The sequence below is a fragment of the Dryas octopetala genome, chromosome 8 (genome assembly GCF_963921425.1).
Source record: "Dryas octopetala chromosome 8, drDryOcto1.1, whole genome shotgun sequence".
Classification (NCBI taxonomy): domain Eukaryota; kingdom Viridiplantae; phylum Streptophyta; class Magnoliopsida; order Rosales; family Rosaceae; genus Dryas; species Dryas octopetala.
Genome location: NC_141373.1, coordinates 1,955,336 through 1,976,009, shown reverse-complemented (window position 1 = coordinate 1,976,009; position 20,674 = coordinate 1,955,336). Strand labels below are relative to the sequence as shown.

Sequence of the window (20,674 nt, the reverse complement as noted above, 5' to 3'; positions counted from 1 at the left end):
GATATCACAATTTATACAAATTTTGAATAAAAAATTTTGGACAAGAAATAATTAAAGTTATAGGACCATTGAACATACAAATTTTGAACAAAAATAAATTAAAGTTACAGCCCTTAGACTTGTCAAAAAGAGATTCTTCAACAATCTGAGCAACTATGTAATAAATGCACCACCTAAAAAACACAATTACAATAAGATAAAGACCAAAACAGCTAATGAAAATGCCTGAAGACAAGGCTAAGAAAGAGATTAAGACTTAAGAAATGATTGAAGAGGGGAGCTGAAGGCTAAAGCTTTGAGAATCGAATGGATTAACTTCAAGTCTTCAATTTAATTGAATCAATTGATTGCGGATTGAAAAAGAGGGCGACTGGAAAACTGGGTTAGTCTGGACGAGCTGAAAGCCTAAAAGAGAGAGAGACCGATAGAGAGAATGAGATATTTGTTTAAGAAAACAAAAACATTTCAACTTTCAGTTTTTTTTTCCCCAAGGCATGTGCAATGTTATGCAACTTTAGGCCAATAACTTTAAGCCCCACTTAAAAAAAACTATAATTTCTAACCACCAGCAATTATACATATACACTAATGTTTTTTTTTTTTTTATAACAACACACTTAAGGTACTCAGCATCAATTATATATATATATATTCTAATTTTAAATATTATAATATATACTATATATATAATTATGGGCCCTGGGCGGTTGCCCCCAGTGCCCTTACTCAGGGACGGCTCTGGAGACTGATAGAGAGAATGAGATATTTGTTTAAGAAAAAAAAAAACATTTCAACTTTCAACTTCTTTTTTTTTTCCCAAGGCATGTGCAATGTTATGCAACTTTGGGCCAATATCTTTAATCCCCACTTAAAAAAAACTATAATTTCTAACCACCAGCAATTATATATACACACTAATGTTTTTTTTTAATTTTTTATAACAACACACTCAGGCTACTCAGCATCAATTATATATATATATATAGAGGAGTGCTCTAAAACTAACTAGTTAGTAAGTTAATACGAAACTAACTATGTTTTTGGGACCACCACATAACTAATCTTATAATCTGAACCGTCAATTATTTAGGTTATACTTCAAAGATCATCATTACAAAAAATCAACTAAATCGGAAATCATTTAGTCATCTAATTGAGATCAAATAAATAGATGATCAGTGTTTTCTATAAAAACATATAAATAGTTGTTGTTATAATCAAATGACTAAATGATTTCCGAATTTGAAGATTTTTTACATGGATGATCTTTGAAGTAGGGCCTAAAAAATAGACGGTTCGGATTTTGAGATTACATTGTGTGGTGGGCGCAATATGGTGGTTAGTTTTGTATTAACTTACTAAATAGTTAGTTTTAGAGTATTCTTGTATATATATTTTAATTTTAAATATTATAATATATATAAAATTTGGGCCCCCCTTAGAATTGGGCCCTGGGCGGTCGCCCCTAGTGCTCTTGTTCAGGGACGGGTGTGGAGATTAATAGAGAGAATGAGATATTTGTTTAAGAAAAAAAACATTTCAACTTTCAACTTTTTTTTTTTTTTCCCAAGGCATGTGCAATGTTATGCAACTTTGGGCCGATAACTTTAAACCCCTCTTAAAAAAAACTATAAATTTTTCTGGATAACTTGTAATTTTTTGTTCAATAATGGGTGGCAACTTTTGCAAAAGTAGGAAACTTTGAAACCAATTGGGCACAGACAGACATAGAAGGAACCCCACCGTAAATAAAGATCAATCTCAAAGGCCAACTGGTCATGACACACACGGTCACTGTGACGCCTTTGCTTACGTACTATTTACCTTTGTCAATGAATTGTCATTTGGCAAGCGTCCCACTTTGATCAGCGGATACCTCGTTTAGTGTTAAACGAGAATTTGTTGTGAGGTTTCCATGAGTCATTTTGTATCGATTTGATTTAAGTTGTCTATTTTTTACATTTTTATGGATAAATTATTTTTTTAAAAATTTAGTTAAATTAAAAATTATTAAAATATCTAATTTAGATCAAATAAATAAACAAACAACAAGTTTATCTATAAATACTTAAATTTTGACTGTTTAATTAAATGGATAAACAATTTCTAATTTAGTTAATTTTTCACAAAATAATTTATTAATGAAAATATAAAAAATAAACGATTTGAATCAATACAAAACGACTCATATGAGCCCAAATGGAAATCCCTCATTTCACACTAAACGAGAATCCCTTATTAAAAGCCCCTGCCACTTTGATTTAATTTGTACAGTTTTGAATTGTAAGTTGTTAATAATATTTTTTATGATTTGGTTAGCGTTAAATTTTCTTTAACTAACAAAAAAATAATTATTTCTTATAACATATTTTGTCCAAGTAATATTAAGTAATTAATTCACATAGCCCAAATTAAAACTACAACGTACGTAAGCTTTAATAAAGGATAAACTTCAACGTCACGTATCAGCTAAACGGTCAAGTTAAACCACATGATTGACTTTCATAATTCGTTCTTCAAAAAACTTGTGTCAAACAAATAGATTAGAATGTTCGCACATGTTTAATATTTTTCTCAAATTATAAATAGGGTTCGTACGTAGCCTTTACCGTCATTCATAAATCCGAAGATTGAGAACTCTACTCAAAAAGCACACCATAGCCAGCCATGTTTCTGGAGCTATTGACCTCAGCGTCCTTACTGATCATCACTATTCCCATAGCCTTGTTCTTCTTCTTCATTTTCAAGGTTTCAACCGAGCCAAAAACCAGCAATGAGCTCCCCAAATCATACCCAATAATCGGGTCGTTCATAGCCCTCTACAAGAACCACGACCGCCGTCTGGAATGGTTCACCAACATTCTCCGGAAGTCGCCCACCGCCACCTTCACCCTGCAGCACTCTCTCGGCCGCCGCATGGCCTACACCGCCAACCCAGCCGTGGTCCAGTACATCCTCAAAACCAACTTCCCTAACTACCCTAAAGGCGAGGTCTCCGGGGCCACCCTGGCCGACCTCCTCGGCGACGGCATTTTCAACGTCAGCGGCGACTCTTGGAAGTTCCAGCGCCAAGTCTCCAGCCACGAATTCAACACCAAGTCTCTGCGTAAATTCGTCGAACAGGTCGTCGACACCGAGCTCTCCGACCGCCTCCTTCCCATTCTCTCCACCGCCGCTGCCAACCAATCGATTCTTGATTTCCAAGACATTCTTCAACGATTCGCTTTCGATAACATTTGCGGCATCGCATTTGGGTATGACCCAAAGTACTTGTTACCCTCTCTGCCTCAAGCCAAGTTCGCCGTGGCCTTCGACGACGCCATTCACATCATCAGTGACAGGTTCAGGTCCTTGATTCCGGTGTGGAGGATAAAGAGATTTCTGGGAATTGGATCTGAAAAGCGTCTTAAAGCTGCGGTCTCAGAAGTTCGCGAGTTCGCCAACACCATTGTTAGGGAAAAGAAGCGAGAGCTGAGCGAGATGAAGGCTTTGGAGTCCGTGGATCTGCTTTCCCGGTTCTTGAGCTCGGGTCACTCCGACGAGAAGTTCGTCACCGACATTGTCATCAGCTTCATACTCGCCGGCCGGGACACGACCTCGGCGGCGCTCACCTGGTTCTTCTGGCTACTCGCGAAGAACCCGCACGTGGAAGAAGAGATTCTCAAGGAGATCAACGAGATGACGACGTCGGCGGCGGGGGGCTATGATGAAGTGAAGGAGATGGTGTACACGCACGCGGCGCTGTGCGAGAGCATGAGGCTGTACCCTCCGGTGCCGGTGGACGTCAAAACGGTGGCGAGCGACGACGTTTTGCCGGATGGAACGGAGGTGAAGAAGGGGATGTCGATGGCGTACCACGTGTACGCGATGGGGAGGATGGAGGAGCTGTGGGGAGAGGACTGGGCGGAGTACAGGCCAGAGCGGTGGTTGGAGCGTGATGACGTGGCGGCGGCGGCGGAGAAGAACCAGTGGAGGTTCGTAGGGAGGGACCCGTACAGCTACCCGGTTTTTCAGGCGGGTCCGAGGGTTTGTTTGGGGAAGGAAATGGCGTTCTTGCAGATGAAGAGGGTGGTGGCGGGGGTTTTGGGGAGGTTTAAGGTGGTGCCGGAGAATGGGCCAGAGCCGGAGTTTGTGGCCTACCTAACCGCAAAAATGAAAGGTGGGTTTCCGGTGAAGATTGTGGAGAGAGCTTCTTAGTAATATTATGCATGAACCAATCACTATCACTATCACCTGTCTAAAACTTTCATGAACCGTCCGTCCTCATCACGTTACTTGTCGCGTGCTACCGGCTCATAAAAGTTTTTCTCTACCATAGTGCACAAAGTCATTTATTTAGTCAAATTATACTTTAATACATTTTTTCTTCAAAGCGGATGTGTTTGCTGTTCTTTTTTAACGAATATTCAGTATCGACTGCTAGGCAATGGTGCTAAGCACTCAGTAATGTTTTTTTTTTTTTTAATAACACAGAGAGCTCAGCTTTACTTTTTTTTGACTTTTGTTGAGGATTTAGGATACCAGTTCACCTCTTATCCGTGTAAAATAAAATCTGTAGAAGTTACATATTACTCTCAAAATTAACAGTCAATATAAAATCGACAAACTAATGCTAAGTTACAAGAAAAATAATTTAACTATAATGCGAGCCAATTTTGAGAACATGAATTAACAAACTACAGAGATATGCTAATTTTACATCCACAAAGAGAAGAAGAAGAAGCTTTGTTTATATTACTGGTGGCAACAGACACAGTTTTTGAAAGACTAGTGGATGTAAACTTTCATATCCGATTTAGGTGCATTATATATTGTCACTGCTTGCGGAGTACCCGATCTTGCAATTCGGCTATTTTGGAAGAGAATGAAAGAGTCCTAAAACTTCCGGTGTTGGCTGTTGTGGATTGCGATCAATATAGCTTAGTGTATACGCGATTGGATCAAAAAATATGGCTTCTCACTCCATCCACACTGTTAAAGATTGAAGACATTATCTTGTTGGGAGTGAGGCCTACAGTTATAACCATTGTTGATCACTGACCATTGTAGATTGTGTAGCAAGGATTGACCCTTCAAGCTTCCATAACCATAGCAAAGGAACAGACATCCATGCCCATCATGCATGCATGTGCCATTGTTTTGTGAGGATTTAGCTTACGATTTTTGCATGGACCCCATTTTTGTGGATAAGTTGTACTTTTTTGTTCAATAATGGGTGGCAACTTTTGCAAAAGTAGGAAACTTTGAAACCAATTGGGCACAGACAGACATAGAAGGAACCGAAACTCAAATTGCCCACCGTAATCAAGGGATGCTATATGCATACTCTTTTTCTTGTCACTATATACTTTTTTTTTTCACTTCAAACCCTATTATTATTTTTATTAATTTTTTAATACATATTCCAAAATTTTCTAAACTGCCCTTATTATACAATTAAGCCCAGCACACCCCCACTGGCCCACCACCTGTCACGGGCTGTCCAACCTTCTGCCACTGTCACCGGGGACCGACCAGCCTCCCTTCCCCTTCTATCTCCCTTTTTCTCTCTCTCTCTCTCCTTCCTTTTGTCTCTTTCCCTCACTCTTCACTCCTCTCTCTTCTGTCTCTCGCCCTCTCTTTGATCTACTGTAGAGACCGGTGCCACCCTTGCCTCAAGAAGTCGGACCTACACCGGCGACCCCTCTCTCTCTCTCTCTCTCTCTCTCTCCTTCCTCGTCTCTCTGACTTCGCTCCCTTGCCGAGGGAAAGGGAGGTCGGCAAATTTGTTGTTTTTTATGGAGTTAATTATACTTACACTCCTGAGGTTTTAAAACTATTACATATAAAAAATAAATAAATCAAAAAGAAAATATTTGTATTGAAGTTAGACCTTACACATTGAGTAATCTTATTAGGTCATTTAACTCCTTAGCATGCCTTTTTGCATAATTTCTTATCATTTTTCGTTTCACTATAAGGGGTTATATGCAACAGTTTTAAAACTTCAAGAGGAGGTTATGTGTAATTGTTGAAACTTTAAGAAGTATATGTGAAAATACGATAAATTTCAAGAGATGTAAGTGTAATTAATTTTTTTTTATGGTATTTTAATATTATGATAAATTTGTAATTTCACAGATTAATAAAGATGGGTGTACAGTGAGAAGAAAGAGAGACGCGCATATAGGAGCCCTGAAATTGCTTGCTTCCCATTCCAAGCCACGCGCCAGTTGCCCCCCCCGCCGAGCAATGTCTGAGCCCTCAATATCAATCTCAAAGGCCAACTGGCCATAACACACACTGTGACGCCTTTGCTTACGTACTGTTTTCACACCTTTGTTAATGAATTGTACGTCATTGCGCAAACGTCCCACTTTGATTTAATTTGTACAGTTTTGAAATGTAAGTTGTTAATAGTATTTTTTATGATTGATTTAGCGTTCAAGTTTCTTTAATTTAACAAAAAAAATAAGAGAATTTTTCTTGTAACATATTTTGTCCAAGTCACATTAAGTAATTAATTCACATAGCTCAAATTTAAACTACAACGTAAGCTTTGAAAAAAGATAAAATTGACGAATGTCACGTATCAGCTAACAGTAAGCTTCCAAGATTTTGTAAATTAACCCAAAATCTATTTCTCTTGCTGTAATTATAAATAGGGTTCGTAGTCTTTACCGTCATTCATAAATCAGAAGATTCAGAACTACTCTAAAAGCACACCATAGCCAGCCATGTTTCTGGAGCTAATGACCTCAGCGTCCGTACTGATCATCACTACTATTCCCATAGCCTTGTTCTTCTTCTTCATTTTCAAGGTTTCAACCGAGCCGAAAACCAGCAATGAGCTCCCCAAATCATACCCAATAATCGGGTCGTTCATAGCCCTCTACAAGAACCACGACCGCCGTCTGGAATGGTTCACCAACATTCTCCGGAAGTCGCCCACCGCCACCTTCACCCTGCAGCACTCTTTCGGCCGCCGCATGGCCATCACCGCCAACCCAGCCGTGGTCCAGTACATCCTCAAAACCAACTTCCCTAACTACCCTAAAGGCGAGGTCTCCGGGGCCACCCTGGCCGACCTCCTCGGCGACGGCATTTTCAACGTCAGCGGCGACTCTTGGAAGTTCCAGCGCCAAGTCTCCAGCCACGAATTCAACACCAAGTCTCTGCGTAAATTCGTTGAACAGGTCGTCGACGCCGAGCTCTCCGACCGCCTCCTTCCCATTCTCTCCACCGCCGCTGCCAACCAATCGATTCTTGATTTCCAAGACATTCTTCAACGATTCGCTTTCGATAACATTTGCGGCATCGCATTTGGGTATGACCCAAAGTACTTGTTACCCTCTCTGCCTCAAGCCAAGTTTGCCGTGGCCTTCGACGACGCCATTCACATCATCAGTGACAGGTTCAGGTCCTTGCATCTGGTGTGGAGGATAAAGAGATTTCTGGGAATTGGATCTGAAAAGCGTCTTAAAGCTGCGGTCTCAGAAGTTCGCGAGTTCGCCAACACCATTGTTAGGGAAAAGAAGCGAGAGCTGAGCGAGATGAAGGCTTTGGAGTCCGTGGATCTGCTTTCCCGGTTCTTGAGCTCGGGTCACTCCGACGAGAAGTTCGTCACTGACATTGTCATCAGCTTCATACTCGCCGGCCGGGACACGACCTCGGCGGCGCTCACCTGGTTCTTCTGGCTACTCGCGAAGAATCCGCACGTGGAAGAAGAGATTCTCAAGGAGATCAACGAGATGACGACGTCGGCGGCGGGGGGCTATGATGAAGTGAAGGAGATGGTGTACACGCACGCGGCGCTGTGCGAGAGCATGAGGCTGTACCCTCCGGTGCCGGTGGACGGCAAAACGGCGGCGAGCGACGACGTTTTGCCGGATGGAACGGAGGTGAAGAAGGGGATGTCGGTGTCGTACCACGTGTACGCGATGGGGAGGATGGAGGAGCTGTGGGGAGAGGACTGGGCGGAGTACAGGCCCGAGCGGTGGTTGGTGCGTGATGACGTGGCGGCGGCGGCGGAGAAGAACAAGTGGAGGTTCGTGGGGAGGGACCCGTACCGCTACCCGGTTTTTCAGGCGGGTCCGAGGGTTTGTTTGGGGAAGGAAATGGCGTTCTTGCAGATGAAGAGGGTGGTGGCGGGGGTTTTGGGGAGGTTTAAGGTGGTGCCGGAGAATGGGCCAGAGCCGGAGTTTGTGGCCTACCTTACCGCAAAAATGAAAGGTGGGTTTCCGGTGAAGATTGTGGAGAGAGCTTCTTAGTAATATTATGCATGAACCAATCACTATCACTATCACTATCACCTGTCTAAAACTTTCATGAACCGTCCGTCCTCATCGCGTTACTTGTCGCGTGCTACCGGCTCATAAAAGTTTTTCTCTACCATAGTGCACAAAGTCATTTATTTAGTCAAATTATACTTTAATACATTTTTTCTTCAAAGCGGATGTGTTTGCTGTTCTTTTTTAATGAATATTCAGTATCGACTGCTACGCAATGGTGCTAAGCACTCTGTAATGCTTTTTTATTTTTTAATAGCACAGGGAGCTCAGCTTTACTTTTATTTGCCTTTTGTTGACGATTTAGGATACGAGTTCACCTCTTATTCATGTAAAATAAAATCTGTAGAAGTTATATATTACTCTCAAAATTAACGGTTAATATAAAATTGACAAACTAATGCTAAGTTACAAGAAAAATAATTTAACTATAATGCGAGCCAATTTTGAGAACATGAATTAACAAACTACAGAGATATGCTAATTTTACATCCACAAAGAGAAGAAAAAGAAGCTTTGTTTATATTACTGGTGGCAACAGATACAGTTTTTGAAAGACTAGTGGATGTAAACTTTCATATCCGATTTAGGTGCATTATATATTGTTACTGCTTGCGGAGTACCCGATCCTGCAATTCGGCTATTTTTGAAGACAGTGAAAGAGTCCTAAAACTTCCGGTGTTGGCTGTTGTGGATTGCGATCCATATAGCTTAGTGTGTACGCGATTGGATCAAAAAATATGGCTTCTCACTCCATCCACACTGTTAAAGATTGAAGACATTATCTGGTTGGGAGTGAGGCCTACAGATATAACCATTGTTGATCACTGACCATTGTAGATTGTGTAGCAAGGATTGACCCTTCAAGCTTCCATAACCATAGCAAAGGAACAGACATCCATGCCCATCATGCATGCATGTGCCATTGTTTTGTGAGGATTTAGCTTTACGATTTTTGCATGGACCCCATTTCTGTGGATAAGTTGTACTTTTTTGTTCAATAATGGGTGGCAACTTTTGCAAAAGTAGGAAACTTTGAAACCAATTGGGCACAGACAGACATAGAAGGAACCGAAACTCAAATTGCCCACCGTAATTAAGGGATGCTATATGCATACTCTTTTTCTTGTCACTATATACTTTTTTTTTTCACTTCAAACCCTATTATTATTTTTATTAATTTTTTAATACATATTCCAAAATTTTCTAAACTGCCATTATTATACAATTAAGCCCAGCACACCCCCACTGGCCCACCACCTGTCACGGGCTGTCCAACCTTCTGCCACTGTCACCGGCGACCGACCAGCCTCCCTTCCCCTTTTATCTCCCTTTTTTTTTCTCTCTCTCTCTCTCTCTCCTTCTCTTTTCTCTTTCCCTCACTCTTCTCTCTTCTGTCTCTCGCCCTCTCTTTGATCTACTGTAGAGGCCGGTGCCACCCTTGCCTCAAGAAGTCGGACCTACACCGGCGACACCTCTCTCTCTCTCTCTCTCCTTCCTCGTCTCTCTGACTTCGCTCCCTTGCCGAGGGAAAGGGAGATCGGCAAATTTGTTGTTTTTTATGGAGTTAATTATACTTACACTCCTGAAGTTTTAAAACTATTACATATAACCCCCTATAAAAGAAAAAAATAAATAAACAAAAAAGAAAATATTTGTATTGAGGTTGAACCTTACACCTTGAGCAATCTTATTAGGCCATTTAACTCCTTAGCATGCATTTTTGCATAATTTCTTATCATTTTTCGTTTTACTATAAGGAGTTATATGCAACAGTTTTAAAACTTCAGGAGGTTATGTGTAATTGTTGAAACTCCAAGAAGTATATGTGAAAATACGATAAATCTCAAGAGGTGTAAGTATAATTAATTTTTTTTATGGTATTTTAATATTATGATAAATTTATAATTTCACAAATTAATAAAGATGGGTGTACAGTGAGAAGAAAGAGAGACGCGCATATAGGAGCCCTGAAATTGCTTGCTTCCCATTCCAAGCCACGCGCCAGTTGCCCCCCCGCCGAGCAATGTCTGAGCCCTCAATATCAATCTCAAAGGCCAACTGGCCATGACACACACTGTGACGCCTTTGCTTACGTACTGTTTTCACACCTTTGTTAATGAATTGTACGTCATTGCGCAAACGTCCCACTTTGATTTAATTTGTACAGTTTTGAAATGTAAGTTGTTAATAGTATTTTTTATGATTGATTTAGCGTTCAAGTTTCTTTAATTTAACAAAAAAAAAAAAGAGAATTTTTCTTGTAAGTTATAACACCAAACACAATCCAATCCAGCGTAATAAACAAAACCTAATATAAATGAACCAATCACTATCACTATCACTATCACCTGCCTACCTAATCAATGTCGTCATTAACTTTCTCCATCTACTAAAACTTTCATGAACCGATCCTCATCGCGTTACTTGTCGCATGCTACTGGCTCATAAAAGTTTTTCTCTATCATAGTGCATGTCATTTATTTTTTCAAATTATACTTTATAGATTTTTTCTCCAAAGTGGATGTGTTCACTTTTCTTTTTTAACGAATATTCAGCGTCGACTGCTAGCCAATGGTATTGAGCACTACCATCGGCTACGATACATGTGAATTTGCCCTACCATATTCCCCCTTAATGTTTGTGTTAATTTCAGTTTTTTTTTTTTTGGGTCAAAGTGTTAATTTCTGTTTATATTAACTCTTTTATATAGCTGAAGTGCTTTCACGGTTTCACCTAAAGGTGTCAAACGGGTTGGGCCTGCTCGAGCACGACACGGCACGACACGATTAAATGGGCCGGGCCAGGCCAAGGTTTTTAGCTCATCGGGCACGGCACGGCACGAGTACGACACGGGCCAAGTACGGCACAAGCACGGGCACGAAATAGGCCCGAATTAGGCACGACTATTTTAACATTATTTTTTCCATTTTTAGATAACTTTTCAACAAAAATATTTAATTTTCATGAAAAATAATGTTAATATTTAATTATAAATAATAAAAAAATATCATAAGATTAGTTTTATCACTCTAAAAAATAAAAATATAAAAATGTCCGTGGGCCAGCCCGTTTAAGGCACGACACGAGCATGAATGGCCCGTGGGCTGTGGACCGTGTCGGGCTTAGATCTTAACTATATAGGCTGGTCCAAATACGACACGAAAGCACGATAGGCTCAACTTAAACCGACGGCCCGGCTCGGCTGACACCTCTAGTTTCACCCAAAAACTGCAATGACCAAGTTCCCAAATCATGAGGAACAAAAAATAAAAGCATTAGTCAGTCCAAGTCCCCACAATTTTTCCACAAAAATGGGTCCTTGTGTACTAGTTGCTTAATCGGCCCAACCCTTCTCTTTTTGGTCAATCAACAAAATAAGTTCATACACATCCATCGCTACGTAAGCAAAATCGTCAAAAATTAATTATGGTCAATATCAGCTGTGACAATGGTAAATGGTATATTGCTGTTCCTTTGTCGTGGAAGCTTGAAGGGTCAGGTCAACGGTCAACCTACACAATCCACCATGCTCAGTCGTCACCAATAGTCTATAATTTCTATTTCTAGGAACCAGGAAACTACCAATGAATTGAATTGATTGAACCTTGTCCATCTCACTGCACACGTCATGCTTTTAATACTTCCCTACAAAATCTGCATGGTTAGAAATTTCTAATGAGGACTAGCTGAACATCTTCCATAGAGAACCAACCTCTTTTACATCTATATAATTAGACGACAAAGCATGAGAATCAACAAACAAAATAAACCAAGAGATACAAGCAATCCTATGTTGCAAACCTAATTCACTATTTGTGGGAAAAAACTCTGCAAACTTATAAGAAATCTGCTTGAATTTACAGTGGAAGTGATTTGGCTATAATGGGAGCCAAGCTTGAGAATAAAAAGTACTAACTACAGAGAAATGCTAATTTTACAGCCTCATTGATAAACTAGAACTTACAACCTGGCAGCTCTCCAATCAAACAAGATGAAGGGCAGATTAGATAGCACTAATGTCCTAGTATAGACCATCTTTTCCTCCAAGAGCCTTTGGCTGGTACCTCTACATAAAACCATCTTGATTTTTCATGAGTGTAGGGGACTGAAGGAAGGAAAATGACTTCATCTTTGCACCCTAATGCTCGCTGATTAAAGCTTGACGTATGTATTCTGATTTCTGCCTTTAAATTTCAAATATCTGAGAAAAATAATGCATGAATGGTAAAGCAAATGTAGGAAAACTTAAACGAAAACAAATCCTTTGATAACATACTTACCATGTGACTGCATTTGAAGTTAGGAAACCGACTGACATCTGAAACCCGTCCCAATTTTTCTCAATTCTCCCAGCTGATAAGCTATCTCTTTAACAAACCGTAGTCCTTCCTCTCCATTTTGAAGAGAATAAACCATGTGCTCAAGAAAATCATGATCAGTCTCGAGTGACTCCAACCTATCATTAAGGTCTGAGATTTCATTTTCGAGAATGTGCAAATCATTAATTTCTTCAGAGTCTAAATCATCACTACCATCAGAATCAATTTGCTCCGCTTGAGCAGCAGAGTTTCCATTAGATGTTATATGTAAATCTTTTTGTCCATGCTGAACATTCTCTTCATTTTGACCATTTAATAGAATCCTCTCTTTTCTAGGAGTCTCTTCTTGATTCCTTCCAAAATCCGAATGCTTTTTAGAATGCCCGCCATTAGGCATGTTAGAGGAATTACAGGAGAGTTCAGAAAGCTTCCTCTCCAAGCTCTTCAAACAATTGGAAATGTACAATTTTTCATCTTCAAACTCTAAAAGTGTAGTTTCAGAAAAAAGAGGTTCGTTACTACATTTGGATATCTCAGTGACCATTGAGTCACAAGTAACATTAAGATCATTATTTACACTGGGCACAACAGTACTCTCCACTGTGTCAATCTCACCCTTCAATTCACAACAATTGTCATTCATATTCTGCACCGCCAATTCTTCTGGGAAATCTACCCTAGAATATTCTAGCTCTGCTTCCAAGTCCTGTATCTCTTTCTCCTTTTCAGCTAGGAGATCATTGGCTTTCTCCAGTGCCTCTACATCAAACTCAGCCTGCTCTTCCATCATTCTTAAGTAATGAAGGGCCTCCATATGGAATGCAGCTTTCTCTTCTTGCAGCTTTGTGATCATGGCCATTGCCTGATTTGCAGCAACTGCAGAAGCATTCCTTTCTTCCTCTAATTCCTTATACAACTCCTTAATGCATTTCCTGTCATACTCAACCTGTCGTTTTAACCTATCAACAATACTTTCACCTTCAATTTCACTGACATAGCCTTCGTCCAGAGATTCAAGACCAGATTCTACTGACACTGAGGTTCGAAGCATTGCACTAGAGCTGGAAGCATCAGTTATCTGCTTTTCATCATCAGAGCCATGTACCCTTGAACTTATATTCTTTGATGATAAATTAATCTCCTGAGCAGAAGAATTTTGTGAAGCCAACAGATTGGATTCCTCATCAACTCTATCAGATTCCTTCACTGTAGGTTGTTCTGTAATAAGACCAGATGGATCTCTTTCCTTACTACTGCCCACTGACTCAGACACAGCATTCGCACTAATATGATTTGGCTCTATAAGAGCTGGATCATTGACGACCATATCAGTTTTAACAGATGCTCCATTTGTTGCACTTATAGACTTCAAAAGTTCATCTTTCTTGTTGATGGATCCATGTCCAGAGTTGCTTGTCCCAGTAACATCTGCTAAACAAATTTCAAAAAAAGGAGAAATGAAATATTTATTAATGACATGCATAAGCACAGTGCGCAGACACACAAACACAGGGAGAGAGAGAGAGAGAGAGAGAGAGACAGACAGAGACAGACAGAGGTGCCCCAACTAATGAGTATCATATAGAGTAATAAGCTTATATAACTCAGATAAATTGGAACTCCTAGAGAGAGGAAAGTTGAGCATACTATTTTCAACAGCATTAGACGATGGAGGGATATCATCTAGAGAAATAAGCTCAGGTAATGCAGAAGGGTTGGACTTTCGATTGGCTTGCTGCCAATTAGGTTCATCCAAGCCATTCTCAAAAGCAATATCAGAACCCAAGAACTTTACATCACTCGCCTTGCTACCATCAGGCTGCACACATGGATCTGAAGGTGAAGGCTTGGGTTTATAGGAACGATTGCTCTGCTTCGCTGGATTCAAACCATTCGGAGGTGCTTTGAGTGGATTTTTTGAAGCACAATGAGTTACTAACCCTTCCTTCTTAGAACCGTGATTTACACCGATTCCACTGCTACCATTGTCATAATCAGAAAACAGAAACTCAGAGTCAGTATCAGAACTAATGTTCAACTCAGTGTAACCTACATGAGACAAGGGATCAAAGCCAAATTTTCCCGAACGACGATTAGTTACTGAAGAAGAAGATCTATCCCTTGTCTTCTTTGAACCATCCCGACGATTTGCACGGCTACGGTGTGGCACACGTGGCAAGGGAATATTAGGTTTGACAAAGTCTATCCCAGATGATTTTAGTTCTAGTCCTTGAACATTTTCTCTAGGTCTCCAAGGCCTACCGCAACAAGAGCATGGCCTTACACCCACAGAACTATGAACAAAATTTCCGTTCTGCATGGACATCTGAAAACTGCAACCGCCAAGATCCAATCCCGATTTACCAGCCAAAAACATATGCATTTCTGGTTTGGACTTGTCCTTTCTGGTGAATGACAAGAGGCAATCTTCACACATTCCATTGCCATCATGCTTACCATAAATTTGACAAGCTATGAAAGATGAGAGCTCTGATATGTGGTTGCTGCAAAGTAGATCCTGATAAAGTTGAGGTTTTTCATTGCCTATAATATGTTCAAACCTGGAGCACAAGATACAAGGCTTTTGCAAATTGCAATAATCCGCAAATTTAGTCAGCAGATAGGATAATAGTGCATCAACAAGCAGAAGAAATATCAAAAACCATTCACATGCTGCAGATGTTAGAATGGCTATAAACCCCTCTAAGTTCCTCTGCACTTCTACAGATGAGTCTCCCTTTGCTGCCATCTCCCTCACAATTGCTCTAGAAACTCATGACCTTCCAGTTGGGAAACTCAAGGAAATAACTGGTTGAACTAGATAATAGATACCCATATCCTCCCAACTCAAAGTTAAGCATCCCATCTTCAACCGGCCCCAGCAAGAAACAAGGAAGTAATTAGGAACATCAAAATAATAAATAAAATCACAGCATTGCAGTTAAGCTAGAAGCAATACCAGAAGGAGTTAAAAACAATAAATAAATTCAATGCAGACCATACCTAATTGTGCATCACCAACCATGATATAAGCTACTAACAAAAAGCCCACAACAAAATCACACATTAAACTCTAACCATCCCAACTGTGCGATATAATGAAAATTCAACTAACAAAGAAAAACTTAAATAAAAACCAAACGAAACTCACCTAACCTAATTAAACCAAACCCGATTCAGTTAACGAATACCCATATCTGTGATTCATAAACAAAGCAAGAAACTTGTTCCCAAATTTCTAATTTTCAGGCAAATGAAAGATTGCCCCCATATAAATTTCTCCACGATTTGAACAAGAAACATATAATTTTGATAAAATTTGAAAAATGAAAAAAAAAAACTCACACACATATGATCATCAAAAGGGTAAAATCCAACACAATGTACATTGCGATTTCAGAAACAAATTAATCCAAATAGCCTGTGATCCTAAGCAGAATGAAATTTTACATCTTTTATTCCTTTCTCGGGTGTAAACGATAACATAATGTTTGGGGGAGGGGGAAAGAGAAAACCAGAAAATGAGAAGATTGTGTACCTGGTTATGGAGCTTGATGGTGATGGGGGATCAGAAAGTGCAAGAGGAACAAATGCAACTATGGAATAAAATGAAAATGAAGGAAATTTGTGAAAGTGAACTTTTTTTGTTTTGGGAAGAAAAGGAAAAATACGTGGAATTACGAGTAGGTACTTACGGGGGAAAGTGACTGACCGTTGAAATCAACTGTCTGAGATTTGTTTGGATGCCAATAAAGGCGAAGCTCAAAGCTCGTTTCATGTATTTTTAGCTGCGCATGAAATGACACGTACTAATAAAATCCAAAGCTGGTTTTTTTGTATTTTAATGAGAGATAGACTGCTTTATCTTTTTATGTTTTGCCTCCCCATTTGTTATCCAAAACAAGTCACTCAATAAATAAGTCTTGTAGTTGTTCAATTAATTTTTAAAAAACAAAAATTTTGACTGAATAGACCATTTAGTGAGCTTAATTTTTATTAATTTAGACTAATTTGTACTAATATATAAATATTCTCAGGATCATTGTTAAGTAATGTATTTTTAGGATCATTGTTAAGTAGTGTAATTCTGATGATTATTGTTGCAAGTCTTATGATCAATGTTAAGTAATACAAGACTTAAGTGTATCACATTTTTTAGTACCATATACTATTACCTTTTTAATAAAAATATGTATACCAAATGTTGTGCTCTATCCATCTTACCCAACCAGCCCAACCATTTGTTATTGGAGCAGCTACCCTTGAAGTAAGTCCCACCTCTAGATGATAAAGAGTATACAGTTTAGTCTAACTCTATGATTAGGCACAAGTATGCACCCACTTAGGCTAACGACCATTTTAAATATTAGGACTGAATAGGTGCACCAATAATAAGGCCCACCAACAATCCGGAAATGGTGCAAAGCCCAAATCAAAGGCCCAACAAATATATTAGAATACTCGAATGCACAACACGAAGAACATTTAGGACTGAATAAGGTAGGGGCCGCGCGAACGCAGGCCCCCACTGCCACAAATTATGACGTTGGCTCTCCCTCTTTGGGGAGACCATAGGCGGGCACCCCTCCTAAGTGCGATGGAGGTCACCAACCTAGGCCATGGGCCTCCTTGATCACCCATAGACCCCGTCCAGGTAAGTATGGCTCTAAGGTCGTACTTCACCTCTTTTTATACTCCCTCTTCTCTCACACTCCCTCTCACTCTTCCGATGTGGGACAAAACCCAACCGACTAAAACCCCCCAAAACAAAAAACACTCCCACAGAGTCACACAACAAACAAACACTCACACCCTTCCGTTCGTTCATTTGTCCAAGACCTTGGAATTGAATTGATGAAGGGACTACTGTGGTCCTTCACTGTAAGTCCTTTTGTGCTTCTGGGTAACTGGGTGAATCTAAGTTTGTTCGTTTTTGTTTCTTCTTTTGGGTTTGTGAAAGGAGCTGATTGTGTTGTGTGATTGAATTGAATGGGTGTCATGTGCACAGAGGCTTGGAGGTGTTAGGGGATATAGCGGGGCGAGAAAGGACCTTCGGATTGAGGGGGTTAAGCATGCCATAGCTGTTGCTTCTGGTAAAGGTGGTGTGGGCAAGTCCACCACTGCAGGTATCCTTGCCTTTCCATTTTGGCTTTTGTACGATTTGGCTTTCGTCTCAATGTTAATACTGAAACGATTGAACTTTGTTGATTGTTGGGCATTTTAGCTTTGTGGGTCATGCTTAAAATTTGTAAATTTGGATCACTACTAAGTTTATGAAGAAAGTTTCTTTGATGATTTTCACCTATTGGGTTTAATCTGTCATTAAAAATGGAGTCTTTACTTTCATATTTTAAGTAGTCAAAATAGTTGGTCAAATAGACATTGTAATTTTGGAATTATCATCTCTCTGCTTTCAAATTTTAAATATCTTAAGCCCTGCAGATGAACTCTAATGCAATGATGTTCATAGCCATGCTTACTTTCTGATTCTGGTGACTGAGAAGAACTTATGCATACTGGTGGGAATTGCAGTTAACCTGGCTGTTGCACTTGCTAACAAGTTTCATATGAAGGTTGGCTTGCTTGATGCTGATATATATGGACCAAATGTTCCTATCATGATGAAGCTCGACAGAAAGCCAGAAGTGACTGAAGGTATTTATTTGTTTCTCTTAAGTTTGTCCTCATCATAGGTAACCTGGAAACTAAACGTTCCAATCATTTTTACCTCAAGTGTCTCATAAAATTTCTTGTATCAGTCTTTGCACTTTCACAATTAAGTGAGTGTTATCTCTTCCTTTTGCTCAACCAGTCATTACAAAGCAATCTGAGATTTCAATTTTCCATACTTGCTAATCAAACTTATATTTTAGGTATAAGCTTACTATGTGCCACTTCATAGTCGTAATCTACTTGTGGGCTCTGCAGAATACATTAGATAATGAGTTCACTTCATGACTCTGCATTTTCTGTTTATTCTGGTATTACCTCCATTGTATAATGTTATGTGAAGCAAACACCTAGGAAGAATTCAAACTAGAACATACACAAACACCAGACACATACGCTTCTTAGCTTTACTTTCTTTATCCTACCATGTATTGATTCTTTAATACTAGAATGGAGAAAGTTAACATGATGATCTTCTTCTAGCAGATAAAAAAATGATTCCAATCGAGAGCTATGGAGTCAAGTGTATGTCAATGGGACTTCTTGTGGACAAGGATGCCGCACTTGTTTGGAGAGGCCCTATGGTATAACTTTGCATCTTTTAAGGCTTTTTCTTTTTCTCCCCCCCCAAAAACAATTCCCCCTTCTATTAGAAATGGTAACTGGTTTAACCGTTGTTTTCCTTCTCATGCAAATTATTGTGTTGGATGATCAGAAATGATAAATATGTTCAACTGTTGGTGTTATGAAATTTCTTAATATCTTAAATTTCACCCTATGATCTGACTCTGTCTCTATATGTTTATACAGTCTGTGAATGATTACTTGTGGCAAGACTAATGTGATTTTTTCATTATTGTTTCTCATAGGGTTTGAGTTAATTCTTGCAGGTATCAAGCGCTCTTGAAAAAATGACAAGGGGGGTTGACTGGGGAAATCTTGATATTCTTGTGGTAGATATGCCTCCTGGCACTGGTGATGCTCATATAACTGTATCTCAAAGGCTGCAATTATCAGGTAGTTGAAGAATTTAAGTTCAAAATGATTTTGTGGCTATGTTTGAACTGTCATCATATGTGGTTAAGGCAAATATCTCTTTTTGACACTTGGGCAATCAGTTCTTATCTTGTGCCTCTAAATCTTGGGCAAACTACCATCAATGTTAAATGCACATTTAGAAAACTACCAAAGGATCATCTGGTTATTGTTTCTTTCCCTTCAGCCCTCTAAATGTCATGTAGCCCTTTTCAGTTAATGTTTGATTTTCTTTTTAAATAGTTTGTTCACCAATGACAAATAAACTGTAATAAATTCAATGATATAAAAAAGAATTGCTGATAGTATATAAGTGAATTTATGATTTCTATTACATCAAGCTCTGTGCTATGCTGGAATGTCAAAGTTTTCTTGTTTTTGAAGACTTGAAAACACCATGAAATTAGACTAGCATCCATAAAATTAGTTAAAGAAAAATAAGACCTTGTGTTTTTTTGTAAAATATTCAATTTTTGCATACAACCAAATAAATATGAGAATTTGCGCATGGACATCTTATTTTCATCACCAGCTGTTCCTGTCCAATATAAACTGTCCCTCCCTCACCCCTGCCATCCAGGCCATTCCTAACTTTCCATTAGTATACTTTGGTTCAGCAACTATCATTTGTTTTTTCATAACAATTGTTGGTTTGTTGGTAGGTGCATTGATTGTTTCAACACCCCAAGATGTTGCATTAATGGATGCTCGTAGAGGAATTAATATGTTCTCTAAAGTTGAAGTTCCTGTATGATTATTCTTCTGATCAGCTTTTGATATTTCTGCATTGTCATTACATGGCTGTTTGGGATGATCAACGAAATAATTTTTTAACACAATTAAATTCTGACTGCCGTTGCAGATTCTGGGAATTATAGAGAACATGAGCTGTTTTAAGTGTCCAAACTGTGCTGAACGTTGGTTCATTTTTGGGGAAGGAGGATCTCGTAGGACAGCAGCTGAAATGGGTGTGGAATTTGCTGGCGAGGTATGCTAATTAGTAGTTTAATCTTTTTCATGACTGGTTCATTTTTTCTAATCAAGCTGCGTAATGTTTTCAGATACCATTAGAAGTGGGGATCAGAAAAGGTGCCGATGATGGCGTTCCAATAGTAATATCAGCGCCTGATTCTGACGTCTCCAAAGCATATGTTGGTGTGGCTGAGAAAGTTGTCAGCAGACTTGAGGAATTTTCAAAGGAAGAACAATTTCGTCCACATATTTCCCTTTGATTTTGTGTTGTTATATGTAGCAAATGAACCAAGCTTTACTATGCTTTCGGCGGTGGTGGCAGATTCACTTGGGGATGCTGTTGTAATTTCTCATGACTTCATAAATTTATAAAAGAGTACAATTAAATTTTTCTCTCTCTCTCTCTCT

General features: G+C 39.3%; 3 protein-coding genes, 1 non-coding gene and 1 pseudogene across 5 annotated transcripts; 3 read left to right on the top strand and 2 right to left on the bottom strand.

The window, feature by feature from the left end:
* Positions 1 to 2,607: 2,607 nt before the first annotated feature.
* Positions 2,608 to 4,498, top strand: LOC147275855 (cytochrome P450 94A2-like). The gene has a single exon (XM_086253718.1). It carries the CDS (start codon positions 2,668 to 2,670, stop codon positions 4,195 to 4,197), a length of 1,530 nt encoding a protein of 509 aa, XP_086109844.1. The 5' UTR covers positions 2,608 to 2,667; the 3' UTR covers positions 4,198 to 4,498.
* A 2,193-nt stretch (positions 4,499 to 6,691) lies between these two features.
* Positions 6,692 to 8,430, top strand: LOC147275854 (cytochrome P450 94A2 pseudogene; annotated as a pseudogene).
* A 3,686-nt stretch (positions 8,431 to 12,116) lies between these two features.
* On the bottom strand, positions 12,117 to 15,443 carry LOC147275853 (putative myosin-binding protein 4). Its single transcript, XM_086255006.1, has 3 exons — positions 14,237 to 15,443; positions 12,551 to 14,020; positions 12,117 to 12,471 (listed from the first exon to the last, which is right to left on the bottom strand). The coding sequence occupies exons 1-2, from the start codon at positions 15,336 to 15,338 to the stop codon at positions 12,570 to 12,572; spliced, it is 2,553 nt and encodes an 850-aa protein (XP_086111132.1). The 5' UTR covers positions 15,339 to 15,443; the 3' UTR covers positions 12,117 to 12,471; positions 12,551 to 12,569.
* A 1,611-nt stretch (positions 15,444 to 17,054) lies between these two features.
* INDH (INDH1(iron-sulfur protein required for NADH dehydrogenase)) lies at positions 17,055 to 20,658 on the top strand. Of its 2 annotated transcripts, none has more exons than XM_086254717.1 (8): positions 17,055 to 17,470; positions 17,598 to 17,715; positions 18,122 to 18,244; positions 18,743 to 18,843; positions 19,150 to 19,276; positions 19,957 to 20,042; positions 20,157 to 20,282; positions 20,356 to 20,658. In XM_086254717.1, exons 1-8 carry the CDS (start codon positions 17,444 to 17,446, stop codon positions 20,524 to 20,526), a joined length of 879 nt encoding a protein of 292 aa, XP_086110843.1. In that variant the 5' UTR covers positions 17,055 to 17,443; the 3' UTR covers positions 20,527 to 20,658. The 2 variants fall into 2 exon arrangements, with proteins under 2 accessions (XP_086110843.1, XP_086110844.1); XM_086254718.1 differs by having other exon boundaries at positions 17,059 to 17,470; positions 18,746 to 18,843.
* On the bottom strand, positions 17,090 to 17,251 carry LOC147275852 (U1 spliceosomal RNA). The gene has a single exon (XR_015124121.1). It is a non-coding gene; the product is annotated as a U1 spliceosomal RNA (small nuclear RNA).
* Positions 20,659 to 20,674: the final 16 nt, after the last annotated feature.

Bases quoted from the DNA above. Each gene is read 5' to 3' on its own strand.
- LOC147275855 (XM_086253718.1), top strand. From the start codon at position 2,668: ATGTTTCTGGAGCTATTGACCTCAGCGTCCTTACTGATCATCACTATT.
- LOC147275853 (XM_086255006.1), bottom strand. From the start codon at position 15,338: ATGGCAGCAAAGGGAGACTCATCTGTAGAAGTGCAGAGGAACTTAGAG. The intron at 14,021-14,236 runs GTATGCTCAACT...AAATTTGTTTAG, and splicing joins GTCTAATGCTGTTGAAAATA to CAGATGTTACTGGGACAAGC.
- INDH (XM_086254717.1), top strand. From the start codon at position 17,444: ATGAAGGGACTACTGTGGTCCTTCACT. The intron at 18,245-18,742 runs GTATTTATTTGT...ATCTTCTTCTAG, and splicing joins AAAGCCAGAAGTGACTGAAG to CAGATAAAAAAATGATTCCA. The intron at 20,043-20,156 runs GTATGATTATTC...CTGCCGTTGCAG, and splicing joins TCTCTAAAGTTGAAGTTCCT to ATTCTGGGAATTATAGAGAA.